This window comes from Barbus barbus, assembly GCF_936440315.1.
Source record: "Barbus barbus genome assembly, chromosome: 10".
NCBI classification, from domain to species: Eukaryota; Metazoa; Chordata; class Actinopteri; order Cypriniformes; family Cyprinidae; genus Barbus; species Barbus barbus.
This window is the reverse complement of record NC_136738.1, coordinates 28,732,716-28,751,895: the sequence shown is the minus strand read 5'-3', so window position 1 is coordinate 28,751,895 and position 19,180 is coordinate 28,732,716. Positions and strand designations below refer to the sequence as shown.

At 37.0% G+C, this 19,180-nt stretch overlaps 1 protein-coding gene across 1 annotated transcript in view; it reads right to left on the bottom strand.

Moving 5' to 3' along the window:
* LOC306875865 (anion exchange protein 3-like) overlaps window positions 1-19,180 on the bottom strand; it is a gene marked incomplete at both ends in the record, with an annotated part of 52,232 nt that overhangs the window by 106 nt on the left and 32,946 nt on the right. Inside the window, 16 exons of the mRNA XM_079426616.1 lie at window positions 75-248; window positions 774-943; window positions 2,277-2,530; window positions 2,642-2,808; window positions 3,012-3,096; window positions 3,494-3,714; window positions 4,316-4,510; window positions 4,670-4,818; window positions 5,503-5,721; window positions 5,803-6,025; window positions 8,052-8,236; window positions 8,422-8,524; window positions 10,156-10,321; window positions 13,267-13,402; window positions 15,332-15,512; window positions 18,419-18,561. Of these exons, the coding sequence (XP_079282742.1) occupies window positions 75-248; window positions 774-943; window positions 2,277-2,530; window positions 2,642-2,808; window positions 3,012-3,096; window positions 3,494-3,714; window positions 4,316-4,510; window positions 4,670-4,818; window positions 5,503-5,721; window positions 5,803-6,025; window positions 8,052-8,236; window positions 8,422-8,524; window positions 10,156-10,321; window positions 13,267-13,402; window positions 15,332-15,512; window positions 18,419-18,561 (2,771 nt within the window). The remainder of the gene's footprint in view (window positions 1-74; window positions 249-773; window positions 944-2,276; window positions 2,531-2,641; window positions 2,809-3,011; window positions 3,097-3,493; window positions 3,715-4,315; window positions 4,511-4,669; window positions 4,819-5,502; window positions 5,722-5,802; window positions 6,026-8,051; window positions 8,237-8,421; window positions 8,525-10,155; window positions 10,322-13,266; window positions 13,403-15,331; window positions 15,513-18,418; window positions 18,562-19,180) is intronic.

Genomic DNA, 19,180 nt, shown 5'->3' with positions numbered 1-19,180 from the left:
TGAAATCAACACCAGGTGGATTTTCTCAGCTGACTGCTTGTGTTCAGACAAACATGAATACAACATGAACTCACCGCTGCGAGCTCTCTCTCCTCAAAGATCCTGGTCAGGATGAGTCTACGCAGAGGTACGGTCATGATTAGGATGAAGGGAAAGGCCAGAGAGGCTACGGTGGACTTCACCACCCACAGCAGGGCGATACACAACAACTGAATGATGGTGAACATGTTCATCCGCCATGTCTTCACCTGTATGTGAAACAAATCGTGCCTAGAATTATGACAAGTTTTAGTGAAAAGCTTCTATTTTGCCTTTTTTAAATGTAATATGTATTATTTTTGTATGTTATCTGGCACAACTTTGCTTATTTCATAAGTCTCCTAGAAATGGTGCAAACAGTTCTTATTTGTTTGATTTCTTTGTTTTAAAGGTTTTCAATACTTTGTGGATTTCAAAATTTAAAATAGATTTTCAAATCTAGATTTCCAATGTAGTCTCAGACTTTTGAACAATACACAGTGTTCAAATTTGTCAAATATGGTTTGTAGTTTAAGTTTTTAGGGTTGTGTTAAAAAGTGCGAAATGAAATGGTGATTTGTGCGCCACCTTGTGGGTGCTTCGAAAGCTTTCAAACAGAATCCAGATGTCAATTTAGTACAAACTTGTTGCATCTACCGTGTGGAAATCAAACACAAACACATATAATAAGCTGTCAGCACTGGGTTTGTAAATAACATCACTACTACCTCAACGTCTCAGGAAAAAGTGCTTACCTTGGTAACAAAGATGTGGTCAGGGTGATGTTTAGCAGGTGTGACCATGAGTGTGATTCGCTCATAAAGCTGGATACCAGTAAGAGACGTGATGCCCATGTACAGAAATATGCCAAACAGCACAGCCAGAGGAATATGACGCAGCACATCTGTCATCACTATAGACAATCCTGCACAGAGGTGATGGGATTGACAGAATCAGGAAAGTTTTTCTACATAATTTAATTGAATAGTATTGAATAGTAGCCTGAAAAAATGTAATGTCAACTAGGAAACTTGAGTGGTCTAAAATATATAACAGATGTTGCTAATACAGCAATAAGCCACTTGAAACCATGCATTACAGTAAGTTTACCATGGTTTTACTATCATGTTCTTATTATCAACATGAGGCCGAGTATGCAAAACCCCCTCTTAAAGAGACAGAAGAATTATATTCCACTGACTTCCAAAGTATGAAAATAAAAAATAAAAAAAATACTATGGAAGTCAATGGGGACCAGAAACTGTTTGCTTACCCACATTGGTAAAATTATCTTATTTTGTGTTAAGAGAAACTCAAACAGGCTTGGAACAACTTGAGGGTGAGTAAATGATGACAGAATATTCATTTTTAGGTGAACTATGCATAATGAAATCATGCTATGCCAACATTATTATGATAAAGCACATCAATAATCAATAAATATTTAACTTTAATATACTGATAAACAGATTCAATTTTCTTCCACCTATGTTAAGTACTTTTTTTAAAATGTAGGATGTTCACGATTATCAAGCAATGCAAGAAATTTCTGGTGTGTTCATTGTAATTGCAGGTTTTGGAGTAGTAAAAACTTCAGTCAAATTCATAATTGCAACTTTTTGTATTAATTCCCTTTTAGCTGTTTTGACGTCATATAAAAAAAATAAAAAATCAAATGGCAGCAGCCGTAACAGCTAAAGGTAGTTAATTACTTCTAAACTCATTGCCATTTGATGTTATTTTATGTACCATATTTGATGTTATTTTAAGTGAATACACACTGATTTGAAAAAATTTTTTTTAAGAAATTAATATTTTTATTCAGCAAGGATTAAACTGATTAAAAAGGACAGTAAAGAGTTTAAAATATAATATATATATATATAATTTTTTTTTTTTTTTTTTTTTTTTTTTTTTTAAAGCAGAAAATCAGCATATTACAATGATTTTTTGAAGGATCATAAAACACTGAAGACTGGAGCAATGATGCTGAAAATTCAGCTTTGCATCACAGGAATAAATAACATTTTAAAATATAGTAAAATGGTTAACACTTATTTTAAACTGTAATAACATTTCACAAGATTTTTACTGTAGTTTTGCATATGAGGCTTCTTTCAAAACCATTTAAAAAATCTTACCGACTCCAAACTTTTGAACAGAAGTGTATATAGAATGTGCAGTCACAGGTGAATTAACACGGTTCACCCAGCGCTGCCAATATCTGTTTTACACAATTGTGTTTTAGTGTTTCTTACCCACTAGGATAGACACACACATCCCTGTCACCCTCTGCTCTTTAACTTCTTGGATCATGGGCTTCTCTCCGGGGGCAGTGGCTTTGCTCATGACTGTCAGTGCATTCACGTGAGTCACCGAGCGCACAGTGGCGGCAGTCAGCCAGGGCAGACCTAAGAGCGGGCAGATAGCTCCTAAAGTCACTATCAGAAGCAGGTCCAGATGAAAGCCAGAACCCTTGACCAAACGCCGTTCCTTCTTGCTCACTATCAAGCTGTAGATAGGACGAAATTGACGCAATGGGCCACAAAAGCATTTGAATCGTATTGCATTTCCATCTGAGCTTAGACAGAACGTCTCTTGAACGATCTGTCAGCTTACTCACGTGGTGATTTGAGTCTCCATGAATATGAGGATAAAAACCAGCAGGGCCGGAATCACGGAGGCCCCCATCATCCAAACAGGGAAAGGCTCTTTATCTCCAAAGGGGCTGATAAACCAGCTCCGCTTGTCTGGAGATGTGACCGAGAAACCAGAGGGGACGTTCAGCTTCTGCAACCACAAAAAACAGGAGCGCTCGTAACACAAGGATTCATTGGTTACAGCGCTCTGCCAAACCAACCACGCTGTAATACAGACTCGGAAGAAAGCTGGCTCCAATTACAGGCCAGAGCTTAATAAGAAGAGTACTCTGGGAGAGGAGTTTCTTTGTGGTAGTATACATACTGCACATGAGAGTTTACCAGTGCGGTTACCTGTGTGTATGTCTCAGGGATGGTGCAGTCCACCAGCACGGAGATGAGTATAGAGATGGGAATCCCGAAATCACCAATGATTCGTCTGGCCTTTGATGAGAGCAGATGATACACACACAATCTTTTTAATCAGCTCAAAATGTTTGCTCACAAGGAATCCTAACAACAACAAAAAATCATGTTTGCAATCAGTAATTTTGTTGATTTCCAGTAAAAACATCATTAAAATGAAATGAATTTATTTAAGAAACAAAACTGATTCTCCAAAAAAAACACATAAAAGATAGATTAAATCACAATTAATCGCAACTAACATTAGATTTTGTAATCATAAATATATTTTCACATATAAAACTGCTGTACCAACAATATGAAGATGGTATATATATATATTTAAGGATTACAGTACATTTTACTGGAAAACAAGACCAAAATGCTGATTAAGCAAAGGATTTTTTATCACTGTGCTGACAAAATAATACCTACAAACCTTTCCACCAAGGAATCTGCTGTTACGAAATTTTCGCAGAAAGAAGGCCACAAAGAATGTTCCTATCATGAGCACTAAGGAGAGCAGGGCTGTGTTGGGCTGGTTGAGGATGGGTTCCCCAATCACACTATGCCCTTGAGGGTCTATGGGTTTGAAGGCAGGCAGTACAGGAGCTGAAGGGTAGATCTTCATCAGAGGGTGCTCTTGAAACACCTGAGGAAAAAAAATACTTTAATAAGCATAAAACTACACAATTATTGGGTAAATTAATTACATTTTAATTACGCAAACATTTTTAATAACATTCAATTAGCTATAATAACAGTTAAAATATAATTACCTTCTTTTTAAATGTTGAGTCAAATAGTCCATTTTAATTAGATTCATGTTTTGAAATTCAAATAAAATACTCAGAACAGCCTAAAAAAATTACCTTGTTTATAATAAACAGCACACAAATGCTGTGTAAAAAGTCCATTTGAATTAGATTTATATATTTAAATCTAATCAAAATGGACTATTTTATTTATATTTGTGTGCTGTGTACTATTTTTTAACTATTAATTATTTTTCTCAAAATACCTACATATATTAATCGACACTTTTTGATAATTAATGCATTCTCTCATTCACCTTAGTTTTCTTGTAGTGCATTATGGGATTGCATACTCAGCACATACAATGCTGCCTTTAAATTTGGCAAAAAGAAAATACCTTCATCTTACCTTACCTTTGATACCTTAAAATGCTGTCTGGCTAGGCAGCTCACTAGATTTCAGAGCAGAACTTGCAGCTGCTGGTATTGGTGACGTACCTTAATTAGCTTAGAGAAGGTTTCATAGATGAAGATGAGAGAGATGAGAAATGCAAAGATCTCCTGGGTGAATGGAGAGATGTATCGCACGAGGAAGCTTCCCTCAGCTGCCACGATCACTAGGACAATGAAGATGAGCCAGAACCCGATCCACACTCGGCCTGTGAGATATTCGAAGCCCTGCGCCTGGCAAAACTGATAATGAGGAAGAACAAAGAAGGGGCGACAGGGAAGATAGCAGATGGAAAAGAGAGGAAAAAGAAGATAGAAAGGCAGAAAAAATGTTAATGTTATAAAATTACCTCCTGTTCTTCGTAATGGCTGAAACATAAAGACAAAATACATAAAAAATACCTTATAAAAAGCCTCCTCAAAGACCAAAAGTGGTCCAGAGAAGCCAATTATGAGCAAAGGCTGTCCTGCTAGCAGGGAGAACAGCATTCCCACTGTCGCCGTGGAGATGATGAGCTCAGAGACTCCCATCATGCCTTGTGTCTTCTCACCTAAATAAATGGGAATATAAAGTATGAAAATATACTATGGAAGCCCATTTCCATCACCTACGAAAAAGAAATCATGCTTTGGTAAACCATAATTAGGACATAAATAATGTAAATAGTCATAATTCTAAGAACTAAAATCATACAATGTATAATTATGACATTTTATGTCATGAAAATAAGAGAAATTATTAAAAAACTAAATGATGAGATCAACATTGTCAATTATAGCAAGTCAAAATTATGACAAAAAAATCGTTATGAGATTAGTCAATAATAACAAAGTCAGAGTTACAATTTAAAAGGGACAAAATATTATGAGACGTCAAAATTATGAAAAAAGTAAAGCTCATCATGACATTTTATATTCTTATGACATAAAATGTCAAATCCTTTAGCATTTCAAAATTATAACAAAAAATCCTAAGTACGGGATAAAAAGTAACAACTGACATATTTATGATATAAGTCAAAATTTTGACATACTATGTTATAATTATGAATCTTTATCTCATAATGACTTTGAATGAATTTTATAAATGTCTTCATTTCAACTTTTTATGTCATAATTCTGTCTTTTTATTATTATGATTTACCAAAGCATGATTTTTTTCTAATGTGATGGAATGGGCTTGTATATTAAACAGACTCCACTATCAAAGATAATTGTCTCACTGTCTCACTTACCTAATAAACCTCCAAAGGTGATAGTGGGCGAAAGAGCAGCAAAATAAATGAAAATGACAGCAGCAATACATTGTGTGTCCATGGCATCCTTCAGGTCACTTATGTAGCGTGGATAACGCCGGCGAATATCGTGGATCAGACCTCCAAAGGGAATACCAGAGCGCTTGAGAGGATCAACATCAAACTGATCCTCCTCCTCCTGTTCATCCGTACTTACATCTACAACACAAACAGAAAAGGTCAACATTAAACGAACAGACAAACTTGAACATGTGGTCACAAATGCAGTAGGTATTCCACCTTTGGTCTCCTGCTCAGCTCCTGTCACAATACTGCCGCATTTCTTGAGCTCCCTCTCCTTGCGCTTACGTAGCATCTGTTTCTGGAAGGAGGCCACGGTCTTCAGCAGGTCTTTTCCCTCAACGTCTGATGGTGGAATTACAATACTGCAGTCTAAGAACTCGTTGATGCCATTAAGCAGGTCTTGTCGATCATCAGCAAAGTATGCTACCTCATGGAAGTTCTGTGGAAGGTCAGGAAAAACAGTGAACCTGAGTGGTTTAAGTCACAAGTCAATCTATCATTTTAACAACTTTTGACCAGTAGGCTGCAGTCCTGAAACTTCTCATCATATCAATATTCAACAGCTAAGTCAAGACAAAGTCTTACTTCCTGTTTTTTGGCGTGGTTATCAAATGTGTAGAATGGAGTTGAAAATAATTTTGGTTTAAAGGTCACCTGAACTCATTATGTCCAATCTTCTCAAAAATATAAAGAAAAAAGTAAATTAAATTAAATTAAATATTAAATTAAATTAAATTAAATTAAATTAAATTAAATTAAATTAAATTAAATTAAATTAAATTAAATTAAATTAAATTAAATTAAATTAAATATGGCAGACAGGTCATAAGCTGACACTTCAGAACTTAGAATGGAAGAATATAAGCAAACCAGAATCATAAATTTGAGCCAAGTGAACTCACAATTACATTTTTTATATCATAAAACTGATTAAAAGCACTTTTAGGATATAATGCCACTGATACCCACAAAGTTTAGCTTCAGTTTGCCAAAGAATTGGAGAAATACATGTACATTTTACTTTGTGGCTTTGCCATAAAATTCATTACAGATTTATTGGAGAATGGGAAACAAAATCAAAAATCCATTCAGTGACCTTTGTGTGGTTTGGTCTGCAGATTACCTGACCCAACTTTGAAGACTGGGCCAACTTTGCAGAAGTAACAATGAAAAAAACCTGTTTTCAATCAAATTCAAAATGGTGGACTGGTAATAAGGTAAAACATGACTCAAAGACTGACTTAAGGAATCTGAGTAAACCAGAAGTGTAATTTCAGGCCAAGGCATTTGGATTTCATTTTTATGCCATGAAACATGAACTAAGCACACTTAGGACATGAAGGCACTGACAATGTAGTTTCCCCCCAGTTTTCCTAAACCCAGGGTGCTCATTTCTGTTCCTGGAGAACTTAATTAACTGGTTTAGGTGTGTTTGATGAACTTTGCAGGAAGGTAGAGCTGCAGGAACAGGACTGAGCACCTCTGGCCTAAGCACTGCAGATATATATCCTTCATTCCTATTGGCCAGTCCCTCCACAATTCATTACAGGTTTATAGAACAACAAGAAAAAAATCCATTCTGAGATTGTGTGGCTTGGTCTCATGATCATCTGACACTATTCTGGACAAGACTGCATAAAATTTATAGGTGGTAGTGTAAAAAAGGATTTGTTAAAATCCAAAATGGCAAAAGATCTAGTCTGAACTGAACATATGACCCAGTCAATCATAAGAAAAAGCAAAAACAAAAATACAACTTTGAGACATTTTTGGCACTGTAACCAATGAGCCAAGATATTTTTCTCAGGACAAATCAACAACTAAAAATCAAGATATTTCTTATTTGCATTCACCACCTCAACAACTTGTATATTTTAGTATATTTTATGAATATACTTTTTTATACCTATGCCAAGTTACTTTAATAAGAAATCATTTATTAGGTAGAAACCCTTATCAAGTAAATAACTAACGGTAGCACTAGTATAGGGACCAAATCTCACTATTAGCTAGTTGTTTATTAGCATGCCTATTAATAACATATTGGCTGTTTATTAGTACTTATAAAGCACATGACCTTATTCTACATCCCAAATCCTAATCAATACCTAAACTTAACAACTACCTCACTAATTATTAATAAGCTGCAAATTAGGAGTTTACTGAGGCAAAAGTCGTAGTTAATGGTTTGGTAATAGCGAGAATTGGACCTTAAAATAAAGTGTAACCTAAGGAACAAATGGAAAAGTCATGGGGCCTCGAATACTGTTGTGGACAATGGCCAGCCTTGGACTCAAAAAAGGATAAGAACCACTGTGTTATAAGATTTCAGATACACTGACCCCAAAATTTTCAGAAAAAGACTAAACAGCAGAAAACAATCAGATACAATATGTTTCTTCACATCTTTGGTGCTTGGCTCTAGTAATCTGCAAACCGTGTTATATATTGCATGTAAGATGAACCTTATCGGACATGAGGGTGGAGAAGGAGCGTCCAATCTCATGATAGTCCATGTTGGTCTGCGTGGGGCCCAGCAGCACAAAGATGAACCGGACGGGGACGGGGACTTCCAGAACGGACTCCAGCAGCACAGCCTCATTGAGCCGGACAAAGGCCATCGCAGGCTTCTCTAAGAACTCCACACACCCTATAAACACATTTATTGCGGTAAAAAATCAAACCACACAAACAGGGATCCAGTGACAGAAATCAAACACAACCGAAAGCATTAATCTTTGCTGAGGCATTATTGGAAAACTCTGGTGCGATGACTCAACACCATCTCTGGACCTGAAAACAACAAACACTGGAACGAAACGCTGCTTTGCTTACCCACTAAGACCACAGTGGCCTCGGCATCCTTGGGAATCTTTGCCAGGAGTTTCATAGATCTGGCGGCAGCATGTCCCTCAGCTGGGACAGGGTGGAGGTTTTTCTTTTGTTGACAGAAGAACATAGTTAGTGCCATTTGAACGTCACACATCAGCCTCAAGCTGTGGCAGAAAAGCTTTGGCAGATAGTGCATGCATAGCTGCCCTCGCTCCGATTGTTTATTGTTCCACACGACTGTTTTGCTCATGTGTTCGGGGTGCGAGTACGTTTTGTGAATTTTAATGAACCATTGTGCCTGTTTTGTATCACAGAGCGCAAATCTAAGCCTACAGATCCAGGTGACAAAGTGGAAACGTGAATGGTAAATCACTTTAAATCAATTTAACACAATACGTCTTCACTTTTTATATGGGCTGTTTCGATTGTGCCAACATTTTTAGCCATGGGGAACATTCATAGTTTCACAGCTAATGTATCAAAAGTTTAACTGGAAGCACCTGTAAACTCACTATTACTCTTAATCCTGCACATGTGGCAGAGCAGCTTACATGATCCAAGCATTAGCGGTGCTGCTAACCAGGCCCAGACCGAATGTGCAGATGTGTCTTCACTGCAAAAAAATATTTTCTTGCGTAGTATTTTGTCTTGTTTTCTGGTGCAAATATCTAAATCAAGATGCTGTACATCTAAGCAAAATGATTGTTTCTTACTCAACTGGCCGATTGTTTCTTGTTGTAAGCAAAAACTCTAAACTTAGTATCTTATGCCATTTTGCTTCTCAAATAAATGTATTTTAAATATTTGAAGTGGAAAAGACAAAATAAAAAAGAAAATAATAATCTTCCCACCCCTATCCGGAACGCCGGATCCCTGGCAACCTTCAAGCAACAACTGAAAACTCATCTCTTTCGGCAGTACTTGACTTCATCCTAAACTCAAAAAAAAAAACTTTCCCTCTATCTTTCTCTCCACCTACTAGCTTGTACTTATTTGAACAATGACTGAGACTTGGTGTTACGAGCACTTCCTCTGTCTGATTGCCTCTTCAAGATTAATCGCTTTTTGTATTCCCCAATTGTAAGTCGCTTTGGATAAAAGCGTCTGCCAAATGACTAAATGTAAATGTAATGTAAATGTAAAATAGTTTTTTCAGTTTCGTTGATTATACCTGAAAACATGTGGGATTCTGTAGAATGTATTTAAATAGGGTAAAATGTGTTAAATACAACGCTACACTCTTATTGGTAGTTAAGAGTATAAAGAAATTAGCCAAGATATTTCATTTAAAAACAATGCAATGACGATCGTTCCAGTTCTGATTCCGTGTGGGCCTGAAAGTGGTGAAATCTTAGGTTGGTTAAAACTGGTTAAGCTGGTTTTCCAAGCAGATGTTCAGTTTTGTTGTTCAGCCCAGCTGACAAGTATCCAAACCCCGTTCAAATGATCAAAACAAACCAGATTTCTGGTCAACTAAGTCCAGCAAACCACTGTAGGCTAGTCTAAGCTATATCGTTCCTCAGTAGGGTTGGTTGTAACCAAACATTTACATCTCTTGGGTGCTGGCCTCCAGAGCAATGCTCCCTGAAGGGACCAAGGGCTCCAACAAAAGTCAAAGTTGGTGTCCTCCAGGTGACTACCTCTGGCCCAGTAACCTTGGCAGCAATTATCTAGAAGCTTGAGTCCTTTCTACAACATGCATACAAGCAAGCGACTCACAAGTAATGTCACAAACACCTCTTTGTCATGTTCCGCCGCTTTGCTGTCGTGCATCTCCTCGTGGTCCTGGGACACCAGGGGCAGGCTGGTGTCGTGAACGTGGTTGTGATTGTGACGGAAGCCGCCCAGACTGGTGACAGAGTGGTTCCGATGGAAAAGGCCTTCTTTCTCATCATTGGGGTGACTGGACAAGAGACATTATTGAGAAATCTAGTGAGAAATTTTCCATGTAAGAATGTTAAATGCACAAAAAGTCTGCAAATAAGATGAAAGGTAAAAGCACAAGCACATATTCTGTATATATATATATATATATATATATATATACACATACTGTACACACACACACACAATAATAAAAAAGTAATTGAATTAGTGGTTTCTATATTTATTTACTGTATGAGCAAAACATCCAACAAAAAAAGAGTGGTTTATACAAGAAATAAGAAAAAAGAAAAAGTTTGCTAATGTAATGGGTTAAGAAAATTCAATATATATTCTATGAAAACAAATCTTATTACCTCACAAATTTTTCTTCTTAAGTAAATTTAGCTTGTTTTATGGATGTTAACGTATTTTTGGATGAAAAGATGAAAATACTGATGAAGTAAATACTTTTCTTTCTTTTCTTTTTTTTTTTGCAACACAACTCTCTATTATATAAACATGACGCATTAAAGGGATAGTTCAGCCAAATATAGTTCAAGATAGTTCAAATCAAATTGTCATTATTTATTCATCCTCATACTTTTATGGTGTTTTGTTTGTCACAATGTTGTCATTCACCTTCATTAAACTAAAAAATAGCAGCCAGGGCATTCTTTAAAAACATTTACTTTTTGTTTTCAACAGAAGAATGTAAGTTAATATGGGTCATATGACAAGAGGGTGAATAAATGACAGTATTTTCATTTTGTTTTTGGGTGAACTATGCCTTTAATAGTGAAAATGTTATGACTTCTTTAATCTGTCAAGCTATTCGAGTCCGTTTGTTCTCCTCTGTGTGACAAATACCCCTGCTCTCGTGTTTATTTAGCTCCACGGGTACAGCAATTTCCTTGCTTATCAATGTCCAAAAAGGCAATTTTCCATCTTCGCTTGCAATATTTGCAAAGCAAACACAAAACCCAACATGTCAGGATAGCAGAATCCAAACTACAAAACCAAACCACATTCCCTGTTCTCTCGAAGAAACACGTGCCAAAGCAATCAGTATAAAATGCTAAAGACAACAGAAAAGCAACATGTGGCTAGATAAAACCAGGGAATATTTAAACAGAATACAGCTCTAAAAATCGACTGCAGAGGCAGTCCAATGAATTAATAAATGCCTTTATTGTTTTTCACAAAAGACTAATTTTGGTTTGCTTTGGGTGCTTCTATGCGTCCTGAAAAAAGTGAAGCATAAAGAGTGGCTGCCCAGCTTTGTTAAACACGTCACCGCAACCGTATCCAGCGCTTGACATCGGCACACTCATTAAGCCTCATTTGCAATCTAGTTATGCTCCAGCCATGCTCCAGCCAAACTAAACACACAAAGAAAACAAAGAGACAAGGTGTGACATTGAATTGTGTTTGAAAACATTTCCAAACACTTGAGTAACTAATGACCTAACTTAGAGCACCTTGATGTATTTTTTTCCACATTACAAAGACATATTTGTGACTAATTTGACAGGTTTTCCCATTAAAAACGACATCTGAGATGATGGGAAACGCTGTAGAGAGGCTTAATCTGGTTTTTGAATTCATCACGTTTAACTGTGCGTATGTTTCATAGCCTGGCAAAGTGAATCCCTCTAGCTGACCACAAATACGCATCTCTGAGCAGTTCCAACGTCCCTTCAATTATATAAAAGCACAACTGGTTTTTAAACTTTGTTGCACTCACTGAAGAATAGAGATGCCTAAATGTGTTGTCCTTAATATTTAGAGGAAAGGTGTTTGTTAGTTTTAGCCTAGGAACAAGAATAAACAATTAATCACAAACACATATTAATTTTAATCAAACATATACAGCGGTCCCATGAATTACTAGAACATTCAAGCCACACCTAAAAAAAAATATTATTTGCAAATACGTTATATAATACTGTTCAAAAATTTAGAGCAGTCATTTTTTTAGCAGCCATTGCTTCAGTTTTCAGTATCACATTATTCTTCAGAAATCATTCTAACACGCTGATTTTCTGCTCAAGAAACATTTGCTGAAAACGGATGTGCTGCTTAATATTTTTATGGAAAGTGTGGAGCATTTTTTAGGGTTCTTTGATGAATACAAAGTTCAAAAGAATAGTATTTGTATAAAAAAAGAAATTTTTGTAATATTATATATGTCTTTACCATCTTTACCATTAATACAAATGTGGTTAGAAAAGGTACTGATTCAAACTATTAATGCAGCCTGGATTTCTGCAGCGGAGGCCATGCGATATACATTTTTTTAGTACTCAGGTAGAGTACGGTTCTGACCTCAGAGCGAGATCCAGAGGCTGAGCTGAGCTTAACAAAGAAAACACATGGCACTTCAAAATCCTTCAAGAAAGGAGGCTGTCGTGAAATCGAAAACTCACCATCATGTTATTCTGACCCTGCATTAGGCCTATATGTTTTTACGTGAAGAAACTAAATTAATGTCATATGCATGGTGATTTATATGGCCAATCTCCAAAAAAGCACCTTCAAAGCACCACAAAAATAGGCCATGTTACTTGTGCACTATCCTCCAAGTCTTCTGAAATCATAACTCGGACCATAATAAGATTGTTTATTTGGAGGAAACAAATAACTTGCATGATAAAAGAGCAGCTCAGACACTTTGCTTAACATCTCCTTTTGTGTTTAATGGGAATGAGTAAACAATGCTGTGGTGAACTATTCCTTTAAACACCCTTCGATGTAACAGTATCTGATGTCTCTGCAGCTGCAATAGCAACATGTCATTAAAACCTCAAGTGGCATGAGCTTGGTGCGCTGTCATATGAAGTCTATTTGTTATGTAATTGCACCACTTCATTTAGCAGGAAACCAATACGGGCAGCTGTGACAAATGACATTGACATCAAGGCCCACAGCAAAGAAGATCAATATGAGCTTTGTTTGGAGTAATGATTTCTGACCTCCACTAACCTGTGTTTGAGCAGCAGGGCTCGCAGCACGTTGGCTCGGTCTTCGGCTCTGATTTGGTCTGAGATTATCATGGTTTCCACCAGCAAGTGGGCGATGCCAGGGAGTGTGGTTTGATCCAGATCTAGCATTATGGCACCTGGGTAACAGAATCCAATGTTTATGATATTGTTTATATATATTGGCATATATGCGTTAAATGGTAACACTGCACCCCTGTCAGCTTATATAACAGAATAATGCAAAAGAAGCCAAATTATGGGATCATTCTAAAGAAATATTCTTTATATATATGTACTGTATGTGTACTGTACACACACATACATACATACAGTGTTGGGAAAAGTTACTTTTAAAAGTAATGCATTCCAATATTGCATTACTCCCTAAAAAAGTAACTAATTACATTACTTGTTACTTTTCATGGAAAGTAATGTGATATGTTACTTTTGCATTACTTTTCAAATCTGGGCAGGGCTTGCTTGTTTGTTTTTAATATAAAAAGTTATATTTTTGGCAAATGTAAAAGTCCTTTCACATCAAAAGCATGAGGCCGTAGAAAAAGTAAATTCACGTCGTAGAACACAGAAGAAGAAAGTTCAACACTCTTCATCGATATAAAAAAAGAAGAACAAATGTTAGTTTATCTTGAGTAATTTTGACTTAGTATGGCTGAATTGGATCATCGAAGGTCAGCAGCAAAGACACTGGTTAATAAAACGGGATTAAGTACACAAAGGATATTTGTATTATTTAATTATTCCAGGTTTGCATCATATTCTGAGTTGCATTTCACTGTTTTTATTCATTTTGAGGAATACTGAATCTGTGTTTTTGTGAGTAAGATTAATTAATGCATGTTCACATTTATTCTAGAACTAAAATAACATCTTACTCCCGATTTCTCTCAACATGGGGACAGGGCAGCTTTCAATCAATACATGGAAAAGAAAGTAACTGGTGTTACTTATTTGAAAAAGTAATTTAGATATTTTCTTGTAAATTAAAAGGTATTGCCTCACTTTACTAGTTACTTGAAAAAAGACATCTGATTACTTAACTCATGTTACTTGTAATGTGTTACCCCCAACACTGTACATATGTGTGTGCATGTGCGTGTGTGTATGTTTTCATTTTAAAATTATAGTATATATTGTAGTTTATATTTTACATTTACAAACTATCAGGGTATAGCACAATGGAAATACTGTATTTTTTATTTGGACATGTACCATTGTAATATCAAGGTTATGGTATGCCATAGTATTATGATGGTATGACAGTAAATATGGTTTCTGCTATATTATTTAATTTAGAGCCAGAACTACCGGTTTTATAATATTAGCTTCACTGTTATGATTCTTTTTTTTTTTTTTTTTTTTTACTCAAGTGTTACATATTTTGAAGCTGTTTTTGCACTAATGCCAGACTTACTCATTTATTTGTTATGAATAATCTTCTGCATAAACGTTTGGTTTTTCAAGTTGCAAATAAAAGAAGAAAATAATCAAAGTAGCTTGCATTTGTAAAGTATTTAATTCAACAGATTATTTGGTAAGCATTGCACCATTTTCAAACAAATGCTCAACAAAAACAACTATATTATGACATATACTGTTGCCATGATATCAAGTTACTCATATTCTGATCTTACCGCCTACTTCTACATGACCACAGTACTTTTTTTTTCTTGTTTTGGCAAAACCTCATGTCAGTCTATCACTGTCGTCCATGAAAGATGCCTTTTGTCAGGGTTGTCATTTTGGTTCCACAACCACAGGAACTGAAACTTACCAAAAACCTTCTCACTAATGTGTTTTGACTGAATTTTTTTGTCATGCTTTTTTGAAACTAATGCACTGTTTACCTTGTTATCCTCGGATTGAAAATCATCCGTTTTTCATGGTCAAAAAGTGGATATGCCCAAGAGGGTTTAATCCATTTATCTAATTTAAGTGTCCAGTTGAATTCTGTCAGTCATACGGCACTGGTTTGTCAAGCGTGTGGATGTTAGGATTGGAACAGGATCACAGGCTCTGAGTGGGCTGGCAGAGCGGCTGACTCTTACCATGTGTGATGGTCCTGCGGAGCTCCAACAGGCTACGGAAGGATAGCGAGGCCACGTGCGGTTTACCCCAGCGATCCGTCTCCTCCTCCACGTCTTCCTCAAACTTGATCCAACGTGCCGTCTCTTTCCAGCGCATCTCCTGGTTCTTGTCCACTATCAGCTCATTGAGCTCCACAAACACCTACGGAGAACACGGTGTCAAACGCACATCATAAAGCATTTTTAATGAATCGTAACCAAAGTTACTTCAAGGCAATTCAGTTCACTTGGCGGCCATCTTGGAAATGCTCCCCGGGACCTAATTTAAGAGTTCGTGGGAAGTGCATGTCAGACTGGAAGAGAGCAAAATTAGAAACAGGAGTTACACAGAGGAAGAAATAGTTGATAAAACTGTTAAAGAGAGGACATTTCCAGCTTTATATCAACTTGTGAGTGTGTGGTGATTACAGCTGTGTGATTTTATTGAGTGGATGGTTTAATTTGCCGATACAAGCATTGTGTTCCTGCACGTGAGAGGTCTTTTATACTGTGTTAGTAAAGTAAAAGTAAGTAAAGTCGTGACGTATTGTCAAGTATGGTGACCCATACTCGAAATTGGTGCTCTGCGTTTAACCCATCCAAGTGCACACACACAGCAGTGAGTAGTGAACAAATGCACACACACACACACCGTGAACACACAGCCATGCTGCAGCGCCCGGGGAGCAATTGGGGGTTCGGTGCCTTGCTCAAGTGGATGCTGCACACTGGTGGTGGTTGAGGAGAGACCCCCCCCCACATGATTGTAAAGTGCTTTGGGTGTACAGCAATACACAATAAAGCGCTATATAAATGCATCATTCATTCATTCATTCATTCTCAGTGGAGAGGGTGGAGAGAGCGCTGGACATTCACTCCCCCCACCTACAATCCCTGCCGGCCGGGGACTCGAACCCGCAACCTTTCGATTACGAGTCCGACTCTCTAACCATTAGGCCACGACTTCCCCCAAACTTAGAGGGGAGAGAAACAATACGTGAGATCACACAAGTGCCAATTACCACGTGAGCTTTTTCTGTGTGCTTCAGAGGCTTAATAAGAGTGAGTTTTGTTCATTTTATTCTCCCAAAGTGTGTTTCCGTATATTGCATGAAAAGGATTGAACCCTGTGTAAAGTGTGTACTGTTACCTTTAGTCTATTTACTGATTAATATGCTCAAAACAAGATAAAAATATGAACTGTGTATAAAGTGGGTGATGCATTCATGAGTGAGTGAAGTGACATTCAGCCAAGCATGATGACCCATACTCAGAATTCGTGCTCTGCATTTAACCCATCCAACGTGCACACACACAGCAGTGAACACACTGCTGCAGCGCCCGGGGAGCAGTTGGGGGTTCGGTGCCTTGCTCAAGGGCACCTCAGTTGTGGTATTGAGGGTGGAGAGAGTGCTGGACATTCACTCCCCCCACCTACAATTCCTGCCGGCCGGGGACTCGAACCCGCAACCTTTGGATTACAAGTCCGACTCTCTAACCATTAGGCCACGACTTCCCCATGTGGTGAAATGTGCTGATTGCTCATATTCTGTGTTCTATTTGTTTTATTAGGCACAAACAAGCCACTGCCTGTTGTTTTCTACACCCTTTATAAGTTTTGTAACCTGGTTTACGTTGAATGGGGCTTGTTATTTGGAGTTTTTGATTTGAGATTGTGTGAAGAACCCTTTTTCATATTATTGCTTACTATTTTACTTCCTGTACCCATTGAAGAAAAGTGGGTGTTTGTCTTTGTTTTTGTTACTCTGTTTTGTACAATTTTTCTCATTGATGCATGGATCTATCAAAATGACTAAAAACCTTTCAAGACAGACCTACCGTGAGCTCCGAGGTTGTTATGTGATGATTTACGCTTCAGTGAGTAAGTGAGATTTCAGTTAGTTTCATTTTCAGGGTTTCATTACCGAATTCTCAGTGCTGAGAGCTTTGCTACCCACAAAATGATGACAACCAATCAGAGAAGTTGTTGTTACAATAGAAGCCAGCATGAATCTTTCACTCATGAAGGATTGCAAATGATGTCTACCTTCACTCTCCAACTAAGGAAAGGAGGCAAGGAAAAGGAAAGGAAAGGACGTGACGTGTGGCCAAGCCAAGGTGACTCATACTCAGAATTTGTGCTCTGCATTTAACCCATCCAAGTGCAGACACACAGCAGTGAGTAGTGAACGAACACACACACACACACACGTTTGTTTTTGTGAAAAGTGGGGACATCCAATAGGCGTAATGGTTTTTATACTGTACAAACTGTATGTGCTATTGCCCTACACCTAAACTTAGCCCTCACAGGAGACTGTGCATTTCTACTTTCCCCCAAAAAACCTCACTCTGTATGATTTATAAGCGTTTTGAAAAGTGGGGACATGGGTCAATGTCCTGAAAAGTCACCTTTACCTTGTAATACCTGTGTCATACCTGTGTCATTATACAAATTTATGTCCTCATTTGTCACAAAAACGCGCGCACACACACACACCCAGAGCTTAGGTCAGCAGATGAATAGCAGAGACTCTGGTGCTGACTGACTAAGAGCCTTATGTAATTAATCCAGCTGATTTAGAGACACTGCTTTCACCCGTTTATTGAAGCCCACTGGATGAAACGGATCAATGATATCAGAAAAAGAAAAGATCACAGAGTTTGGGGTCCCTTCTGCTCCTCCACATTGATTATCTCTATTAACACTACCTCATTATAAGTATCAATGTCAGTCTGGGGAAAACAAAGGCTTTACTTTGAGCTTGCTCTTGAGGAGCAAGACAGAATCTCAAAATCAATACACATTTTCGGCTAGTTTTTCAGTGTTTACTTTATAATTGTGAGAGTCTGCCATGCTATTTTTTGAATAATTTTTCCACACTGTTCTGTTATTGATACATCATCTCATAAATGCCATATTAAAACAAAATAAACTGTGTCTGGTCAGTTTACTTTAGTCTAAATTAACAATAATAAGTTATAATGTGGAGCAAACTGTACATCTGGCTGTGTGAAAGTAGGTCTCATTTTTCTTTTCTCTGTGCAGTTAGGAAGCTCAGCACTCACCTCATGAGTTTTCTTGTCCGTCCTCTTCCTCCTCTTCAGGCTGGACAGAGGAGGTGAGCTATTGCTGGTTCGTGGTATTTGACAGCGTGATGATTTCTTGACGAGGTGACGTCTAACCCCAGGATTGTCCTCAAAACGGTGACCTTAAAGTGAAAGTAAAAATAAAGGGTTAGGAAAATACAGTAAATAGAACTGCCAGGTTTGTAAAGGCAGCTAAAGATGTGGGGTGGGAAAAATAAGTGAACCCTTCAATTTACCATGGTTTTGTGCATAAACTGTTTAAAAAACACAGTTTCCTTAAAACAAAAAAATGCGCAAACATACGTTTTTGTGTTTTTCTTGAACAGACTGTGTAAACATTCATAGCAGGGCTATTAGCATTAACTAGAACGATTATAAACTCTAAAACTATTATTAAAACATTTTTGTTTAGCTGAAATTAAATAAAAACAAACTAAATGAAAATTGGTAATGTTGCCTTGAAATAAAATGCTAATTAGAAGTAAATAAAAACTAAAACTGAACTAAAAATGGATTAAACCTAAATAGTAATGGAAAAAATAGCAGAAGCACATAACAAAATAACTATAAATTAGACTAAAATAAAAAATTAAACCTGAAATAATAGCTATTTCAAAATATTAATAATAATTTAAAAAAACGATTCACACCTTCAACATACTATTTGAGGCTAAACCTATCCCATCATTCAGATATTATGCATAAAAAGTGTTGCACATTCTATGGATGCAGAGATTTGAA